The following is a 16,966-nucleotide window of genomic DNA, read 5'->3' as shown; positions in this document are numbered from 1 at the left end:
ACAATGTGACGGCTGCTACAACCAAAGGCTGCAAACCAATCAACGTGCTGCAACGACAGACAGGACCACATACTCCGTTCAGTATTTAGACGTTTAGTAGGATTCTATGAATACAAATAAAGATTTCCGTTTAGATTTCAGTCAGCCAGATGTTAGACAGCTGGTTCAGTGGACGGGGAATTGAGGTTAAAGTGTAAACCGACGCTTTAATTCCCAGTAAGACCAGGGGATAAAGAGCACAACCAGAAATGTCTTAATAGGATTTTAATCTTAGTCTGTTATTTTACAGTGTGAGAGGTTCTGTTTTATTATGAAATAGTTTTTTTTCCTGGAGTTTTATTTAATGTGTAACTGTACGTTATGTTTTGGTCAATCAGCGTTGTTTGATAAAGGAAACACTAATTGTCATGTTTTTTGGGGATGAAGAAAATTAAACCTGTAAATAAATGTAACAAAAGAATGTGGAGGTTACTTTTAGCCAACAGTAGAGATGACAGAAAATGATTGGAGAGATGTCATGCAACAAAAGGTCATCAGACAGACTTGAACCAGGGATATTCAGTTCAGTCGGCGCCTTAAACCTCTGAGCAAACAAGATAAAGATAATCACATCAAACCATCTCAATCCATATTCCCCTCTTTCACCGGGACATGACTGGCTTCACTCTCTTTTTAAAGGTTTTTTGACGCACTACAGCCAAAGCTGGTTGATCGTTTTCCTACATTTTACAAACAGTGACGCAAGCAGAGAAATTTCATTAACAAATAGTTTGAGTTGACCGATGAGGAGATCCCTTCCTGACATGCTCCCAATGTACAAGATGAGGGACAGAAGACACGGTGCCGATTGTTTAAAAGGTATATTCCAAAGTGTATCTGAAGCTAATATGCGTGTACATCTTTTTAGTATGAAAGTCCTGACAAAAATTGTGACCAACATTTTATTAGAGCCATACATTACATACAATGAACAGTGTATGGACACAAGCCTTCCAAAGGAAGACTCAACATGGCCCCGACTGAGAGTTAACCTGATCATTCATGATGGCATCCATGTCTCTTTCTGAGAGCTCCTGTCCCGAGGCGTCCATGTCCACCTGGTCTGGGTCTTCTCCAGTCAGGATGTCCATCGGGCCCTCGGCGATGGCTCTGATGGTCTGGTCCTCCAGGGCCAGGGCCGTGTCAAACTGTAGGGGGGACGGAGGACCCTGCATACCGTCCCCTTCCACATCCAGGTCCTGTACAATAGGATGAAATCTAAAGCTTAACATAACACTTGTAGGAGCCATTTGAAGTTGTATGTATATACGTTTTTATTTATGTTTACACCTCCGACCACCAGGCGGAGCGTCCTCGGTTTGGGATAATTGGATCAATGCAATCAGCTTCAGGTGTCGCTGCTTTGTAAGCATGCAGTTTTTGAGCTTGTGATCCAGCATTATATTATGCCCAATTCTGTGTTCATACTTTTTTATAAAATATTGTACAACAATAAAACAGCAAGTTGTGAGCTGCAGAGATTTGTGATCATCAGGACATCACAACTAAATCAGACCGTAACAGCCCCTCAGTGGCTTGTTACGGGTTGTAAACAGTCACTACACTTAGAAACAAGTCTTTTGCTTCTTCTAAAAAGGTGCCGGTAGTAGTAGTTCAAGGGTGTAGCAACCTTTTCCCCCCCGATACATTTTATGGATCTGGTCTTGTTCACACCGACTTTATACAAACAAAGCAAGAGCTTCCATCCAATCAATCTATATATCAACAATTTACAATCATTTTGAATTCTCGCAAAAAAAACAAAACCCAATTCCACTATCACACAGCGGACCAGGTCGGGTTGTTTAGTTACGCCGGAAACACACCAAGCGAAGTGCGGCTTGCCGCAATGTTTCTGCTGCCGGGAGGCGTGTTCATGCGCTTCAGGCAGGAAAGAAACCTTTGTAACACAGCTCGACATGTCAGGAGTCGGTTTACGGGTATTTTCTGGCTGCAATTTGCCAACAAATGTCAAACTATCCAGAACGTTTAGTTTGACCGCACTGCTCTGCAGAATCAAACGGTTTTAGCTCGCCGAGTTTGGAGCAGCAGCCACAGCTTTCAATAGACATCGCACTGGATCTCGCCGCAGGCCACACTTTAACCACCACTTGGTGCATCTTCGGCTTCAGGGTGTTTTCAAAGCTATGTAATCAGCCGCTGGTTCGTTTTGCCCCCTTTGTTCACTTTATTTGGGCAGATTTAGGCACAACAATCGCACTCAGTGCGGCTCAAAACAACAACATTTAGACCCTTTAGAAGTGGCCTCAATCCGGTCACAAACAACTGTCTCGGATCTTTTGTTGTGGGAACGTGGTTCTGATTCAACTTCACGGCGTACTCTGAAAGTTTGAGCTAAACAGCTCCTGTAGTGTGTCGAGGTCTGAGCCAGGCAAGCAACAAAGTATTGCCTTCTTGAGATTTGACAAAAACAGGGCTCTGATCACTCTGAGCAGCACGGATGACGCAGGAAAACGCACCAGCAGACGTTACAGTAGTTGTGAAAGCCCCGAACACACCAGCAATCTTACCTAACAATAAGTGTGGCACTCACATTTTTAATACAATGCATACAGATTAGAGGACAGTGGTATGTCATGTCTACGTACATCACTGAACTCTAGGGGGAGGCTCTCTGTGGGCTGAAGCTCGGCCGCACTCAGATACATGTCTCTGGTTGCAGTGGTGATCTGCTCCTGTGGGGGAAGCTCCTGCTCGGGCTGGTACATGGGGGGAGGCAGGGTGAGGTGAAGCGGGCAGCGAGGATCATCGGACTGTCCCATGTGCACGGGGCTTTCACATGGGACGTCTTTCAGGCCCGGGCACATTTTGAAAAGCACCTGATTGCCGTCCTGGAAGATGTCTAAGTGTCTGGGTGTCAAGGACAATGACGCACGATGTCCAAACACATGCATTCAAAAAAAGAGAACGGCTCCCATCTTAAAAAAGGTTAAACTAAATTCTGACCTGTGGTTTTGATTAATGGGACATTTTAACCTCACGAGTTAGTATAATAAGTATTATTGCAAGTATTAAAATCATTCCAATGAGTACAATATTCTATACGGCGCCACCGAACAATTATTCTGACGATTATTTTCCTGATTAGTCAATCGATTTAAATGACTGATTATTACAAAGTTTAATAGTGTATTAGTTTAAGAATTATTTTACCCCAAAGAAATATTTTGATTAAAATATTACAGAACGGTACGGGACACGGTGCCTTCTTGGCAAAGCGCTCCAGGATGCTTTCGCTTTGTGCGTAGCAGTTGTACTGCTCTGATAAGCCTTTACCAATTTACAGACTTTAGAGGGTCATGGAAATGTTCTTTTTGGGGTTACAGCTTGTTCTCCAGGGGAATGCATGCTCTGACCGGATGCAGCCACCTTTTTCAACCAATGTATTTTTGTCATCTATGACGTCAATTATGCAGCGCATCGCTCCAGCTCTATTGCAAAATGCTTGACTGTCGTGCCCGAGTGGCTTTGTACAACTTTTTTCCCCCCAACTAAAATGACAATTAGAAGCACACAAAGTTAAGTAATTGCAATATAAACCATTTTCATTTCGTTAGCAGAGAAAAAAAAATCTAGAACGTAAATCTTGTTGAAAATATGAGACGCATGAGAATGAAGGCAGGTGGAGAAGGGATTTTGTTCCTCCCAACTGAACAGATTAGTCCCTTTATAACTCTGGGAAAAATCAACAGACCACAGGAAGGAGTTTATGTGGGCACCCTTTGAAACCAGCAGCTACTGCAAGCGGCTGGTCTTGATCGAGGCCATGGTGGGTTTTCCACCTCAGGGTTAGTCAACTCAGAGTTCAGGGTTTAATAAACCTGCTTTCTGAAACACGGCGCAGGTTGTTGTATATGTAAACAGATCACACTATGTTCCAGACACATAATGAAAACATCATTGAGGATACGTGAGACGCAGTGACGGGTCATGGGCAGGCAGGGGTTGGTACATCGGGTTCCCTCCTCAAAGGAGATGCACTTCTCGTGCAAGGTTCTTGAGTGTGGCTACACCGGAGTAAAGAAGAGTCAAATAAAGTCAAAACACAATCTAGAATTTCCTTTATAACTATAATCACCCTTTAAAAAAACAAACATAATTCCTGAATGTTAGGAACAACCCTTTATGCTGAACATTGTAGTTGTTTTTGATGGGCTCAGTTCTCTTCAGAAAGGGCCGGTGCACCAAATTACAAAGATATCGTTTGCTAAATGAGTATGGGGCTATATATCACACACGTACACTAGGATGGCCGCGAAAATTTGAGACATGGATATCTTGAAACCTGTACAGACAAACTTGAAACTATTTTCAAGGCTAGATATAGTTTGGTGAAGTGACCCTCAAACATTAGTTTGAAGGCTTCCTAGTTTCACAACCACTGCGATATCACACCTGAGAAGCTCCTTCTGTCACAGCCTGCCTCCTCTCCCTGAGCTGCCGGTGCAGCAGGGCTTCCATGCCGTACCGACGACGGTATCGGCGCAGCGCTTTGAGCTTCTTCAGGTTCTCCCTCTCCTTCATCGACAGACCTTCCGGCCCCGTCAGCAGACTGCTCCCTGACAGCAAGATAAACAAGTACAGATGACGCTCAGGGCGGTGAGTTTGTAAACATTTTCTACAAAGAACCGTTGAACAGGTATGTAAACAAAGCAAAAAAATATATCTGTAGTTAGTAATCCATTAGTCGTATATTTACCTAGAGTTTCATGTTCCACTTTGCGGTTGTGCAGGTATCTGCGCTTTTTCTCTTTTAGCAGGTGCTGCAGGCGTTTGAACTGGTCGATGTAGAGGGACTGGAGCCGGATGAGTTTCTCTCGGGTGATGAGTGCCACTTCCTCTGCTGTGTACACCCCTGCATGTCTGCGATGTACAAAGGAAAAAATAAACAAATGTATTCACCGGAGAAGGGTCAAATCACCCTTTATTCAACTCTTCCAACAACCTCCAACCAGTCTGACTACACAATCAAGACATTTTACACAATTATAATATACCGTATATTGTATTTGCAATTAGTATACAAAAAATCAACATAGTTTTATACAAACAGGAAATTATATAATAGGTGTGCCTTCCAAGAGAATTGTGATTTTAGAAAGTCGCTGCTAATTAAACCTCACAAAGAGAAAGAAAAACGTGTTACCGTATAATCAATACTTTTTGTTTTGGACGTCTGAGCAAAATCCAAAAATGAAGTTTTACATGACAATCTAAATCCAATCAAATTGCGAGTATAGATTAAAAACTTAATTTAGCTTACTTCAGAGGATCCTCGTGATCACTGTCAACACTGTCTGCCTCACTGTCGGGGTCTCCTCTCCACGTCTGGTCTAGAACCAACGGACACTGCTCCTCCTCACTCAGACTGTCCTCATCTGTCCAGAGCAGGTGAAGTTAAACATTAAAATCATATTTACATATGTTAACATGAACTGCAAAATAACTAACCACATCAATTCACCACTAACATAATACAGAGGAAATATCAATGCACATGAGATTAACTTGTGTCAACAATTGACAAAGTCTAAACAAGACCTTGTACCTAGAATACGGCTCGCTTCAGAGCGACCGCCGTCAGTGCTGTTAGGCTCTGCACGGTTGTATCCACTAAGCTGAGACAACAGCGACTCTGGGGTCGGACCGGAAGACGCCTTTCTCATCTGAGCTCGGAGGGCCATGGCATTCCTGCGAGCATGCTCTGCACAGAACGTCACTCTAAACAACACAAAGAGTCAATGGAGAAGAAATGTCAGAGTGTGTCTTCAACACAGAGACTTACAGTTCATAATAAATAAGAGGTGTAACTTGTTTCAAATCAAATTCTTTACTTTCTTACCCATCTTTCCTCTCGACTTTTGGTGCAGCATTGGGGCAGCGCTTGCCGTTCTTGGCGGAGACATAGCTGCACTGCTTGTATGGGGCGTTCTTGTCCTCCAAAATGTGTTTGACGCAGAACTCCAGGCCGTCTAGGCGGGGCTGAGAGCACGGCCGCTGGGTGAAGGAGCATGCCTGGGGCTCCTGGGAACGAGCCGTCTGGGTCACTCGGTTTCGAGTCGAAGGCAAAACATGGATTCGTATCCTGTTCATTGCAAGCCTGCCAAAAAATTGATAGAGTTGAAACAATTAGTTAATTGAAAAAATAGCAAACACTCTTATTCTGGCTTCTAAAATGTAGGATCTTGCCATTTTGTTTCCTCTGTCCTGTATGACAGTAAACAGAGTATGTTTGGGTGTGATGTCAGTCAGACAAAACAAAAGACTGAAAATATCACCAGTAGTGGTGGGCAAAATATCATTGTACTGATATAAATCAATATTATATTGATATTTTGACGTGAAACTAGATATTGTAATATGACGCAAGTGTTGTCTTTTCCTGGTTTTAAAAGGCTGCATTATCAGACTGTATTTATAAAAAATCTCATTGTGGAAATAATTTGTTTAAAAGACATGGTCAATCTTACAATATTGTCGCAATATCGATGGGTGTATTTGGTAAAAAAGAAATTGTGATATTACATTTTTTCCATATTCAATCCGTCGGACATCTTTTGTTATTTTCAGACAAAAAGATTGAGTTGCACTGACTACACCGAGATCAAATGCCAAGATTTCCACATATATCCCATTTATTTCCCTAATCTTTGGCCTTTATGGTATTATACTGAAAATGTAGCCTACTAAAATAGATTTTCTACCATTGGTCAAACAAAACACATTTTGGAGTCTGGATATAATACTAATGGTAGACGTACACAAACTACAGATTGCAAATGATGTATTACCCAATAATATATTGCATATGAATTATTTAAAGTTAAACCTTTAGTCATAAATTGGGTCCAGAGGTCAGAGTAAAGCAAACAGAACCGACGTTATAGTTGTATCAAAATTCACTCAAAACAACCAAAGTTTATCGAATTTAAGTTATTCTTTATTTAAAATAACGTCTAATAAGACTCACGTCAGTCACCATAACTTTGTAAGTTAATATAAATGATTAACATGAATTAGTCATTAACATCAAAACCGACGTCACGATCTCCTTAGTTACGAGGTCGGTCGGCCATGTTGGAGTACATACAGATCCTACATGGCGGCGCGTAAACAAGGAAGTGCGGCGAAAATACCATACTTTGAGTCACTGGATAGTGCATCAAAAGTTCGCTACCTGGCCAAATTGAAGGTTATTGGTAACTTGGATCCCTATACGATGAGTGCAGATCGTTTCAGTGCCGATCCTACTTATCTTCCATCGGTAAACTACGCCAACATCTACACGTATCTCGTGAACACCCCCAGTCCTTACACAAAAGACGAGCTGGAGTGCTACAAAGGGCTCGACGCTTATAATCAGTTTGTCAGTGGATGGGTCCGAGACGTTAAAAGCAACGGTCGTCGAGAATTCTCATATCGTCATTGGAAGAGTAAATATATACAGATCTGGTCAAATATTTAGCAATATTCAATGTTTACTCAGTGCAAACAGACACGTGTGTTTGTTTACATTGTACGTGCATGTCATTGTGTGCAGGAATTCACTTTAAACTAACTCCTAACGTCACCCCCCCCATACATACATACATACATACATACATACATACATACATACATACATACATACATACATACATACATACATACATACATACATACATACATACATACATACATACATACATACATACATACATACATACATACATACATACATACATACATACATACATACATACATACATACATACATACATACATACATACATACATACATACATACATACATACATACATACATACATACATACATACATACATACATACATACATACATGATCCGACGTTAAACTCATATCAAGCAATGCTGAGGCTGCATCTCTGTGTTTCGCCTGTTGTACGCGCTCGACACGTCTCTGGTACCGACTGCTGTCACGGGCCGATGAAGCTTCGGTAACCTTCTCATGTAAAAGTTTAATTTATATTTCCTTTATTAAATACTGTTCACAAACGAATTTGCAAATAAAATCACTGACCACTTATAAAGTGATCCGCACATACTCGAGTGTACGCCAAATTCCATTCCGTTATATCTCGAGAGATGCGTGACAGCCATTTCTCGCGACTTCGCTTGGATAGCTCCTTCGTGTCATTTCCTTGATGTGTAATGACCGCTGGCAAACGAAAGAATGATTTCTTGTCTCTATCAGCTCTGCTGCCACAACCAAAGACAGCACAAAAGTTTACCACCGATAGGTTATGCGACTCAGCCGTGCATGCCAGTGGCTTTGTGTGTACTCCAACATGGCCGACAGCTAAACTGTGACGTCACACGAGACCACTCCATAGAACCCGTACCAACGTAAAACGTAACATTCACTGCGTCAGGCTTTCAGTTATGGCGCGGCCATCTTTGTTTAGCAGTTGCTAACATTAGCCAACCGCTACTTTCCACAATTTGCAGCTAGGAAAGGAGTTTTGCTAAACAATGGCGACAGACGGCCGTCCGTCTCGACATCGACAAAATGCGTCGGTGCCAGAAAATGAATATATCTGCATTTATTGTTTATAACTGCTTACCTTTGTCACAAATGTCCGACCAGGTTCAACTTGCTTCCGAGGCACACCACATAGGTTTCCCAGCAATCCCCAAGAACTGCCACAGCCACTGCAAGCACAATATGAGCCCACCCACTCAGAGCTCTGATTGGTCAAAGCTCAATGTATTTCATTGGCCAATCTAGCTGCCAATCAAAGGTAGTAAACAGTAAAACAAAAAAGGCCTTCTCCGCCCACAATACTGCACCAGTGAAGTTTTATTAAAACATGCAATGCAGCAAGAGTTTTCTTAAAATATTTATTGACTTTAATTGAGAATAAAGCAACCACATATTATTAAAAAAAAGAACAGTGTTCAAATATAACGTTTTAACTGAAAATAAAAATAAAATCCCAAAACGTTTCATTTCAAGACCTGAGTGTCACTAAAAACACCAAGACATGAAACTTACTGTAGCTATTGGATTTTGCATTGTTAGGTTGCATGAGTGTCTTCCATTTATTTCTCACATATGAGTTCTATTTTGAAATGAGTGTCATATTGTCCTACATGAGTTTTAGTTTGAAATGAGCATCCTTTTTTAAAGAATTTCTCACAACAAAGTTGATATTTAAATTTGAAAATGTGTCCAGATCAATTAAAACAATTTTCAAAAATGGTAATATATTGGACATCTACTCTAATAGCCTATCCATTACACATGTAACACTGTCATTTGCATTGTAGGCGTACCTACTGAGATAAATATTCAGTGCATTTACCGTTTCCCTGTTACAACCATTAAACCTCTGCTGCCTGAGCAAAGAGCTGTAATCTTTTCAGCTTATCTTCCATATAATCATAGGAACAAAAAATATATTACAATTATATGGCTGATGATTTGTTGTACTGCATTACTGTGAACTGTCTAAAACAAATGTGTTTTTGAGGGAGGCTAAGGTTGGGCGGGTTCGATCCTCTGAACCCCAAGTTGCCCCCTGGCCGCTTTACAGCAGCCCACCGCTTCTGAAACGCTCACGACGGATTAAATACAGAGGTAATTGTTCATGTATGTACCTGTATGTCTATAACGAAGGTAATAAAGTGTTTTTTAAGTTGAAACGATAAAAGAAAGCAGGTTAAGAGCAGTAATACTATACAATCAAAACCACATAAAGCTTAGTATGAATTAAATGTACAGATGATACCCGATTCTCTTGCCAAGAAGTAGCACCTCTTCCACTATCTTTTAAAACAAATTCATCATAAATTAAACTCGGTAGAGCAGGTGAGCACCAGCAGTTTTAGGGTGCTGCTATCCACACCATTTAGAGTGTTGTATGTCTATACATTCTGCCTATTTGATCATAAAAAGACTGGTGTGTTAAATTACATGACAGAATTAAAAACTCACATTTCTTCTCAAGAGGGATTTCTTTTTTGTTGGCAATTCCTTCATTGTGACCATACTGTGTATGTTTGAACCCTTTGATAAAACCATAGATGTCTATCCTTGGTATGAACTTTGTCCATTAGTGTAATAATTAGACAACTGAATATGAATATTTTACAACCATTTAAAACAATGACTGCAACACGCAAAATCTAAAAACAAAACAAAAAGTACAAGATTCCTTAATTTACATATTTTTTTTGCAATTTTTCATAACAAAATGTAAAAAATATTTCATGTTTGTTTTTAAACATTTTACAGTCTTTGCACAAGCTTACCAAATAATGAAAGACATAAAATAGATAAACACCAGGGATGGGCTCTCACATTTCATTTAGGCTATGGCTGTTTGAACGAAGAAAAAAAAAAAAAAGAAAAAAAAAAAGAAAAAGGACAAAAATATTGAAAAGATGGCTTTGGAGACATGCACACACACTAGCCTGTACAGTCTGGATGAAGAAATATCCCTCTGCCCTAAAGAACAAAGAGGGGGAACCTTTAAAAAAAAAAAAGGTATAAAAGAGGGCGATGTTTTTTTTAAAAAGCATTCAATTAATAAATAACATACTATAAAAACATTATAAAAAGACAATCGGAAAGAAGACCTAACAGGTATGTGACGGAAATCTTTTAGTTTCCTCATACTTTCAAGACAATGACTTCCTCCAAAACAGTGAATGCTAAAAATACCAGGTCCCATTATCACCTTTCATTTGAGTTCAACAGAAGAGCAAAAAAATATTATCTACACTTTCCTGTATTTTTTTTCCTCACATTTTGCAAGCTTTTGAAGCCACTCATTATTGCCCAAAAAGTGTAAAAACAAAAAAGTTGAATACTCATTTATCTCACCGGTACATTTCACTGCTGTCACACTGAAACCTATAAAAAAATGTCGGGTGAGTTAAAAGAAAACAGAAAACAGCATACAATACTTTATGTAACAAGATGGATGTCAAGTACGATGTACATAACACGTCTTCCGATCAGGAACCTATTTGGGTAGCGGCGGCATTGGGGGAGGCGGTTCTGAAGGGAGGGGTGGGGGCCTCTGGTTGTTCCCTCTGGAGCCACCACTGTACCGGTACTCCCCATATTGGGATCTGTAGTTAAACATGGACGGCTGCGACGGCTGGACCCCCTGTGCGCTCAGAAGCGAGTTCAGCATTTCAAAAGTGTCTTGGTACTCGTTCGACTGGGCTCCCCCCGCTGCACCGTGCCCATTAGTGTCCGTCTTGTCGCCTTTGGAGTGGGGAAAGCTCCCTTGGTGGTGGGGGAGACCCAGGGCGGGGAGAATGTCAGAGCCGTGCCCCAGAGTTTGCCCAGAGGAGGAAGACAGGGAGGGTAGCTGGTTCCTAGAGGACTTGCTGACTTTCGAGGTGGGGTGAGTGGCTGCTGTGGGGTCTTGGGAATGCGTCCTCTTACGCGAAGCAGAAGAGGACGAAGAGCTTGTTCGAGACGAGTCGCTGGGGACTTTTTTGCTGCCTCCAACAACCACGCTCGAACTAGATGAATGTTTGTGTGAGGAGGAGAGTGAAGCGCCGGTAGAGGAGGAATGGTGGTGGTGGTTGTGATGACGGTGTTGGTTAGACCGTTCCCTGTGCTTGTCCCTGCTCTTGCCCTCCTCTCCCGAGCTCCCCCGTTGCTTCTCAGGCACTCGTATTCTAACTTTGATGTCCTGTTCCTGACCTCGGGCACTGCTACTGTGCCCGCTCTCTCCTCCCCCAGCAAGGGGAAAGCGCATTTTGAGAGAGGTCCTCTCATGCCTCTCCTTCTCCAGGGGGATTTTCAGAATAATGGGCGACGGGTTGGACACGTCGGACGAGGATGAGCTGGACTGCTGGTGATGCTGCTGCTTCTCCTTCCTCTGCTGCTGCTGACCAATGAGAGCCTGGGCAGCATTGGCATAGTCCCTCTTTACGCTGGCCTCCATGTTCTCCAGCTTCCTCTTCTGGGCAGCCAGGACGTCTGCGTTCTTGGCCCGGTATTCACTCAGCGACACCTTAGCTGGAGCGTGAACCTCGTTGTTGGGCAGCTGCTGCTCAGCTCCAGCCTGACCCTTTCCACTCCAAGTCGCAGCACTGCCAGGTTCACCCCCGTCCTTGTCGCCGATGGATGACGAAGAGGAGCCGGAAGGTGGAGCCGAGAGGCTCATCAAGCCTGCCACGGTGCTCTCCGATGAGGCCATGGAGATCATGCTCATCATGGTGTCCCTCTGGTCGCCCTCCTCCTGAACTTTTGTCTTGGCTTTTGGCGTCTGACCTCCAGCCTGGGAGCCGAGAAAACAGAGCCTCACAGTTAAAGTCATTCAACGATAAATGTCCACACAATGCAGGATGTCTTGGGTCACAAAGGAGAAAAAGATATCTACCTTCCAGTTGCGAATCCGTTTCAACCGGCTGGGTGTTTTCTCCAGAATCTGCAGGAACTCGTGTGTGAGCTCTGAAATAAGTTATGAAGAAGTGAAGCCGAGATCAAATGGAGGAAGTTAAAAAAACTTCAGATTAAGTAACTGATGGATGACTTGTAGTTCCTTTTCAGACACTTACCATCCAGCAGCTCTAGGGTAACCGTGGGATCAACATACTCCCACCAGTGTTTGCCGTCTGTAGACACGGGGATCTCCCAGTTGGACCATTTGCAGGCGAGGTGGATGCACACACAGGCCACAACCGGCGGACTATACTGCAGGCAGAACGTGGTCAAGTGCAGACTACGTGGCAGGATACATCCCAGAAGGCAATAAAAAACAGAAACAGGAAGAGAGAGAAGAGAGAGCAGACATATTGAGTTAGAGGATTGTACACAATATACACAAAATATATGAAGACATGCTGCAACATCATATATCAAACAAACTACAGAAGCTAACATTTTCCAGGGAACTGTGAATATACCTGTTAGTTGCCATAAAGTACGATGTTTGAGCCAGATCCTTACTCGCTGGAACAACAATAGAGCAAAAAAACACACTTAAAACCTGCGATTTAACAACGCAACATGCACTCTTCCCATCATGCTGAAACATACAAACACAAGTTCGCAAAATTGAAGAGTTGATGCTCACCTCTGACAAGCTGAGTGCACTTGACAACATGAGTATGAGGATGGTCAATGGTGATTTCAAAAGCTGTAATTAAAAAAAATAAAAATAAAAAGACAAAAAGAGACAAAGCTCGATAAATGAAATGCAGAAGTCAAACTAACAGATGTGTACCACAGAGATTTCAATCATTAAAGTCCCTGAAAACCAGAAAATCAATACTGTTATACCAAACTACGTGTTGCACAGATTAACTTGGATTAACTGGTCTCCCAATAATAACCTGGACGACATGAAAACAGATGAATGTGAAAAAAAATATTAAAGGCATGCCGATACACTTCTTGATTCCCAAACTTTGTTGCATGACACAGTCTTGTTAACAAAAAAAAAAAAAAATTTGGTGTATTTAATTAAAACCAGTTGTCTTCTTCAACTGCCTACAAGCTTGAAAACATGGGAAAGGGTTAAATCAGATTAAAAACATACTAAAAGCCATTGTTCAGGAGATTTTTCACATAGTCCTCAACAACAAATAGCAAAAAAAAAAAAATGTAGAAAAAAAAGGGGGGCAATGTAAAAAGTTATGGACATAATAGAAACAAAAGCAGAAACACTGTAATTCAACAGTGGGTGAGTGCTGCTAATATTAAGCGTAAATGTCTCTTTCCTGTGCTTTCTGTGGACAAAAGTGAAACGGGTTAGCACTAGTTTTATAGTTACATGTGTTCCAGGAGGGAAATCAAAGGACCCAGTTTTTCCTTCCCAACTTACCCAAGGTCTGAAGTATTATGCTCTCAAGAATGACCAGGTCTTGGGCTTGTTGCAGGTAGGCCTGAGGTTGAGGAGACAGGCACGTTACTCACTGAGAGGCCTCCATCCGTCGTCAAACACATTAAACCCACCTTTGACGTAGAGTTGACGGAGCCTCACAGATTAAAAGCTTAACAGTGAGTACATTTGCTTTACTACTAAACATCACATAACCCGGGTCACTGAAAACCTACAAAGACACTCTGATGCATTTTTTTGTCTTTTGCTTTCTTGACCCATGTATCAAAAAACAACACCTGAGGTAGGGGGTGAGGCGATACGGCCAAAAAATAATATCACAATCTCCATTTACGCCGTTGCGTTACTGCTTAAGATACTAAACAGGTTTCAAAGCAGTGATTAAAACCTGAATTTATACACAGAAGCCAAAATAAAACATCATAAAATAACACTTTTCAAGGACTCAAAACAAAGCAGCAAAATATCATATTCTGTAAATCTCACACTGGTACACAAGTCTTGAAAATAACACTATTGGGTGTCAGCATAGGAAACATATTTGCAGCTCAAACCTCTGATCTGAAGTTTTCAGCAGCGTTTTAAATCCAACATTGTGAACGGCTTTGAATGGCAGCACATCCTTTGCTTAATACGGCTCAGGTATCTGCTGCTTTGGTCATGTGTATTCAACTGCTCATAAGCTACAGTCAATGGCAACTGTTGTTTTTGTTCGGTGTGATGAGCTGATGTCGGCATATTATTTCAGGTTCTTTCTTTTAAGCCGATTGAAGAAGTTGTGTTTTCGCTAGAACAGCCCACCGTTGCTCAACAAAATGTACAGATAAAGTTGGCTTGGGAAATATCTGACACCGCGTAACCAAACCATTCCAATACAACTGACATCTTTTTTGGCACAAGCTCCTCATCCGCCATCACCTGACCCACGAGATGGTTTGTTACACAGAACCATCTGAGAAGCAGTCATTGGATACTTGGCATGTGATTGGATAAACCACCTGTCAACCAAACCTTTACTGAAGCAAGTCGGGAGAAGACCATAAACATCTTTTCCACCGAGAAAAGCTTTCAGTACCGTTCTTTCCTCTTCTTTCAATGAAGAAATACTGTCCAGTTCTGATATAACTGATACGATTGCAGCATCTACATCTCTTTAGGAGCTGCCATTGTTGTTTTGAACGAACAGTCACCTCTCCGTCACGCACACACCTACACCACACCCACAGCTGCCATTAGCCCCTCACAGGACACTGATCAGTCCGTGCTCTGACCTACCGGATCAAACGTATTTCTTGAATTTTCTTGTGATAATCCAGCTGCCTATAAGATTACATCCACCATGCCGATAGCTAGAACTGATGTTGCATTGTTCGCAATACATCACCCAAAGAAGAGCCACATCCGATCAGCATAGTCATCTATTTAGCTGGATCACTCTATTGGTTTGTTCACATAGCGCTGTTCCACTGGTCACTGAGGTTATGTGAAGTTTGAGAAAAGATGTAAGACATTAAAATACCACAATCTCTTTTAAAGTAGATTGTGGACGCCTTCAAGTTTCAAGTAGCTAGCTTCAAGTAACCTAAAGTGGCTCACAACAAAACACCAAGTCAAGTTATTGTACCCAGTTTGAATCCAATGTGAAAACCAAGAATAAAGAAGAAAACTCAGCCAAAACACCACATTCCATATAAGAGCATCAGCATTGAAGCTGCAATTAGAAAAACAACAAAATAATCTGTCAAATGAATAAAGCAATATTAATCTTCACAAATTCTACTGACAAATAACAATACATTCCCTTTAAGCCGTAGTGTTGTAGAGATGTAACCTCTACCCCATCAGGTAAGCTCAGGGGGAGACAAGAGCACAATTGCAGGCAATTTTGACAACAGCCCAACACTTACATCACTGCGTACATCTGGTGAAGGATCCTGAGGATTGAGGCATGCATGGGCCACCTTGATAACATGTTCCAGCTTTCGGGGCTGCTCCTCGACCTTTGCAGCGAGGAAGAGAGCTGCAGGAGAAATGACCTGTTGAGGGGAAAACAAAAATAAGTTCATGAGTTGATTGAACATTAAGTACCGACAGCTGTATGTGGAACTTCTGGTGACATCACTTACATTTCTGTGAAATCTGGTGAATGACTGGACCATGTAGAATCGATGCATGTACACGATGGCTGTGTTTATTGTGAGTTGGGACCTGATACATGGAAGTTAAGGACAAGGTAGCAAACAGTGCTAACAGATCGCAACATTTGCATTATTCTATATCGTGTATATGACATGGGGTAATTGTTCTTTAAGTGAAATAATATACCTGAAATAGGTTTGAACTGACTGAAACTAAATATCACATCAGAGACTAACAGAAACCATAGCTAGCTTCGGATGTTAGCCGGGAGCCTCTATTTTAACAAATAACAGGGTTGGCTCAATAGATAAAATATTTGAACACTTAAACATACTAAAACATAATGTTTGTAATGGTTGTTGGTCCACTATAGCTCCACCTTTTCCTCACGAACATTCACAGTAAGAGGTAGAGCTAATGCTATAACGTCCTGAAGGCCTGCAGACCACACAGGCCTTCGTGGCTCCGGTATATTTAGCCCACTACGCCGCTGTCAGATAAAGCTAACAAACTAACGTTGACAATCACAAACCACCGCGTGAAACACAAAAACCAACCAAAAAGCCTTCGAACTAAACACAATAACAAAACACAAGTCGTAGCTCTGTGCCCAACCGGCGTCACGAGAAGCTAAACTTCGCTAGCTAACAAGCTAATGTTGGCTAGGTAGCAAGTCGTCCCTCGACAAAAGATACACATTGAGCCGCTGTCCCATGTCCTGCAGCAGGTTGGCCGCCTGTTGTCTGTAGGACAGCTCCTTGTCCGGATCAAGTCCAGCTCTCCGAGATGGGCTGTTGTCGATCTGTTGTCGGGTGTAGTACCATTTGTTATTACAGCTTGCAGGGAGAGAACGAGACGAAGCCGCCATCACTGAGAAGGACGATAGTTTAAAATTTCTGCGCGTCACAGGAACATACGTCACACTGGGTAGTAACGT

General features: G+C 41.9%; 2 protein-coding genes across 2 annotated transcripts; both read right to left on the bottom strand.

Annotated features, from left to right (window-relative positions):
• Positions 1–944: 944 nt before the first annotated feature.
• On the bottom strand, positions 945–8,717 carry kansl2 (KAT8 regulatory NSL complex subunit 2). Its single transcript, XM_079273276.1, has 9 exons — positions 8,644–8,717; positions 5,903–6,160; positions 5,609–5,781; positions 5,324–5,438; positions 4,760–4,923; positions 4,456–4,619; positions 3,971–4,067; positions 2,649–2,902; positions 945–1,238 (listed from the first exon to the last, which is right to left on the bottom strand). Exons 2-9 carry the CDS (start codon positions 6,151–6,153, stop codon positions 1,005–1,007), a joined length of 1,452 nt encoding a protein of 483 aa, XP_079129402.1. The 5' UTR covers positions 6,154–6,160; positions 8,644–8,717; the 3' UTR covers positions 945–1,004.
• A 233-nt stretch (positions 8,718–8,950) lies between these two features.
• On the bottom strand, positions 8,951–16,897 carry ccnt1 (cyclin T1; the record flags this gene model as incomplete). The annotated part of the gene is made up of 9 exons (XM_079273235.1): positions 8,951–12,324; positions 12,427–12,497; positions 12,605–12,768; positions 12,953–13,008; positions 13,124–13,185; positions 13,873–13,933; positions 15,798–15,926; positions 16,017–16,098; positions 16,725–16,897. The coding sequence occupies 9 exons, from the start codon at positions 16,895–16,897 to the stop codon at positions 11,050–11,052; spliced, it is 2,073 nt and encodes a 690-aa protein (XP_079129361.1). The 3' UTR covers positions 8,951–11,049.
• Between the last annotated feature and the right edge of the window lie 69 nt (positions 16,898–16,966).

This window comes from Melanostigma gelatinosum (genome assembly GCF_949748355.1).
Source record: "Melanostigma gelatinosum genome assembly, chromosome: 8".
Lineage (NCBI taxonomy): Eukaryota > Metazoa > Chordata > Actinopteri > Perciformes > Zoarcidae > Melanostigma > Melanostigma gelatinosum.
The sequence above is the reverse complement of the archived record's forward strand: the minus strand, read 5'-3'. Positions and strand labels throughout refer to the sequence as shown.

Bases quoted from the DNA above. Each gene is read 5' to 3' on its own strand.
- kansl2 (XM_079273276.1), bottom strand. From the start codon at position 6,153: ATGAACAGGATACGAATCCATGTTTTGCCTTCGACTCGAAACCGAGTG. The intron at 4,068-4,455 runs GTGTGATATCGC...ACTCCGGTGTAG, and splicing joins TGACAGAAGGAGCTTCTCAG to CCACACTCAAGAACCTTGCA. The intron at 2,903-3,970 runs GTATCCTCAATG...CCAGACACTTAG, and splicing joins GACCCGTCACTGCGTCTCAC to ACATCTTCCAGGACGGCAAT.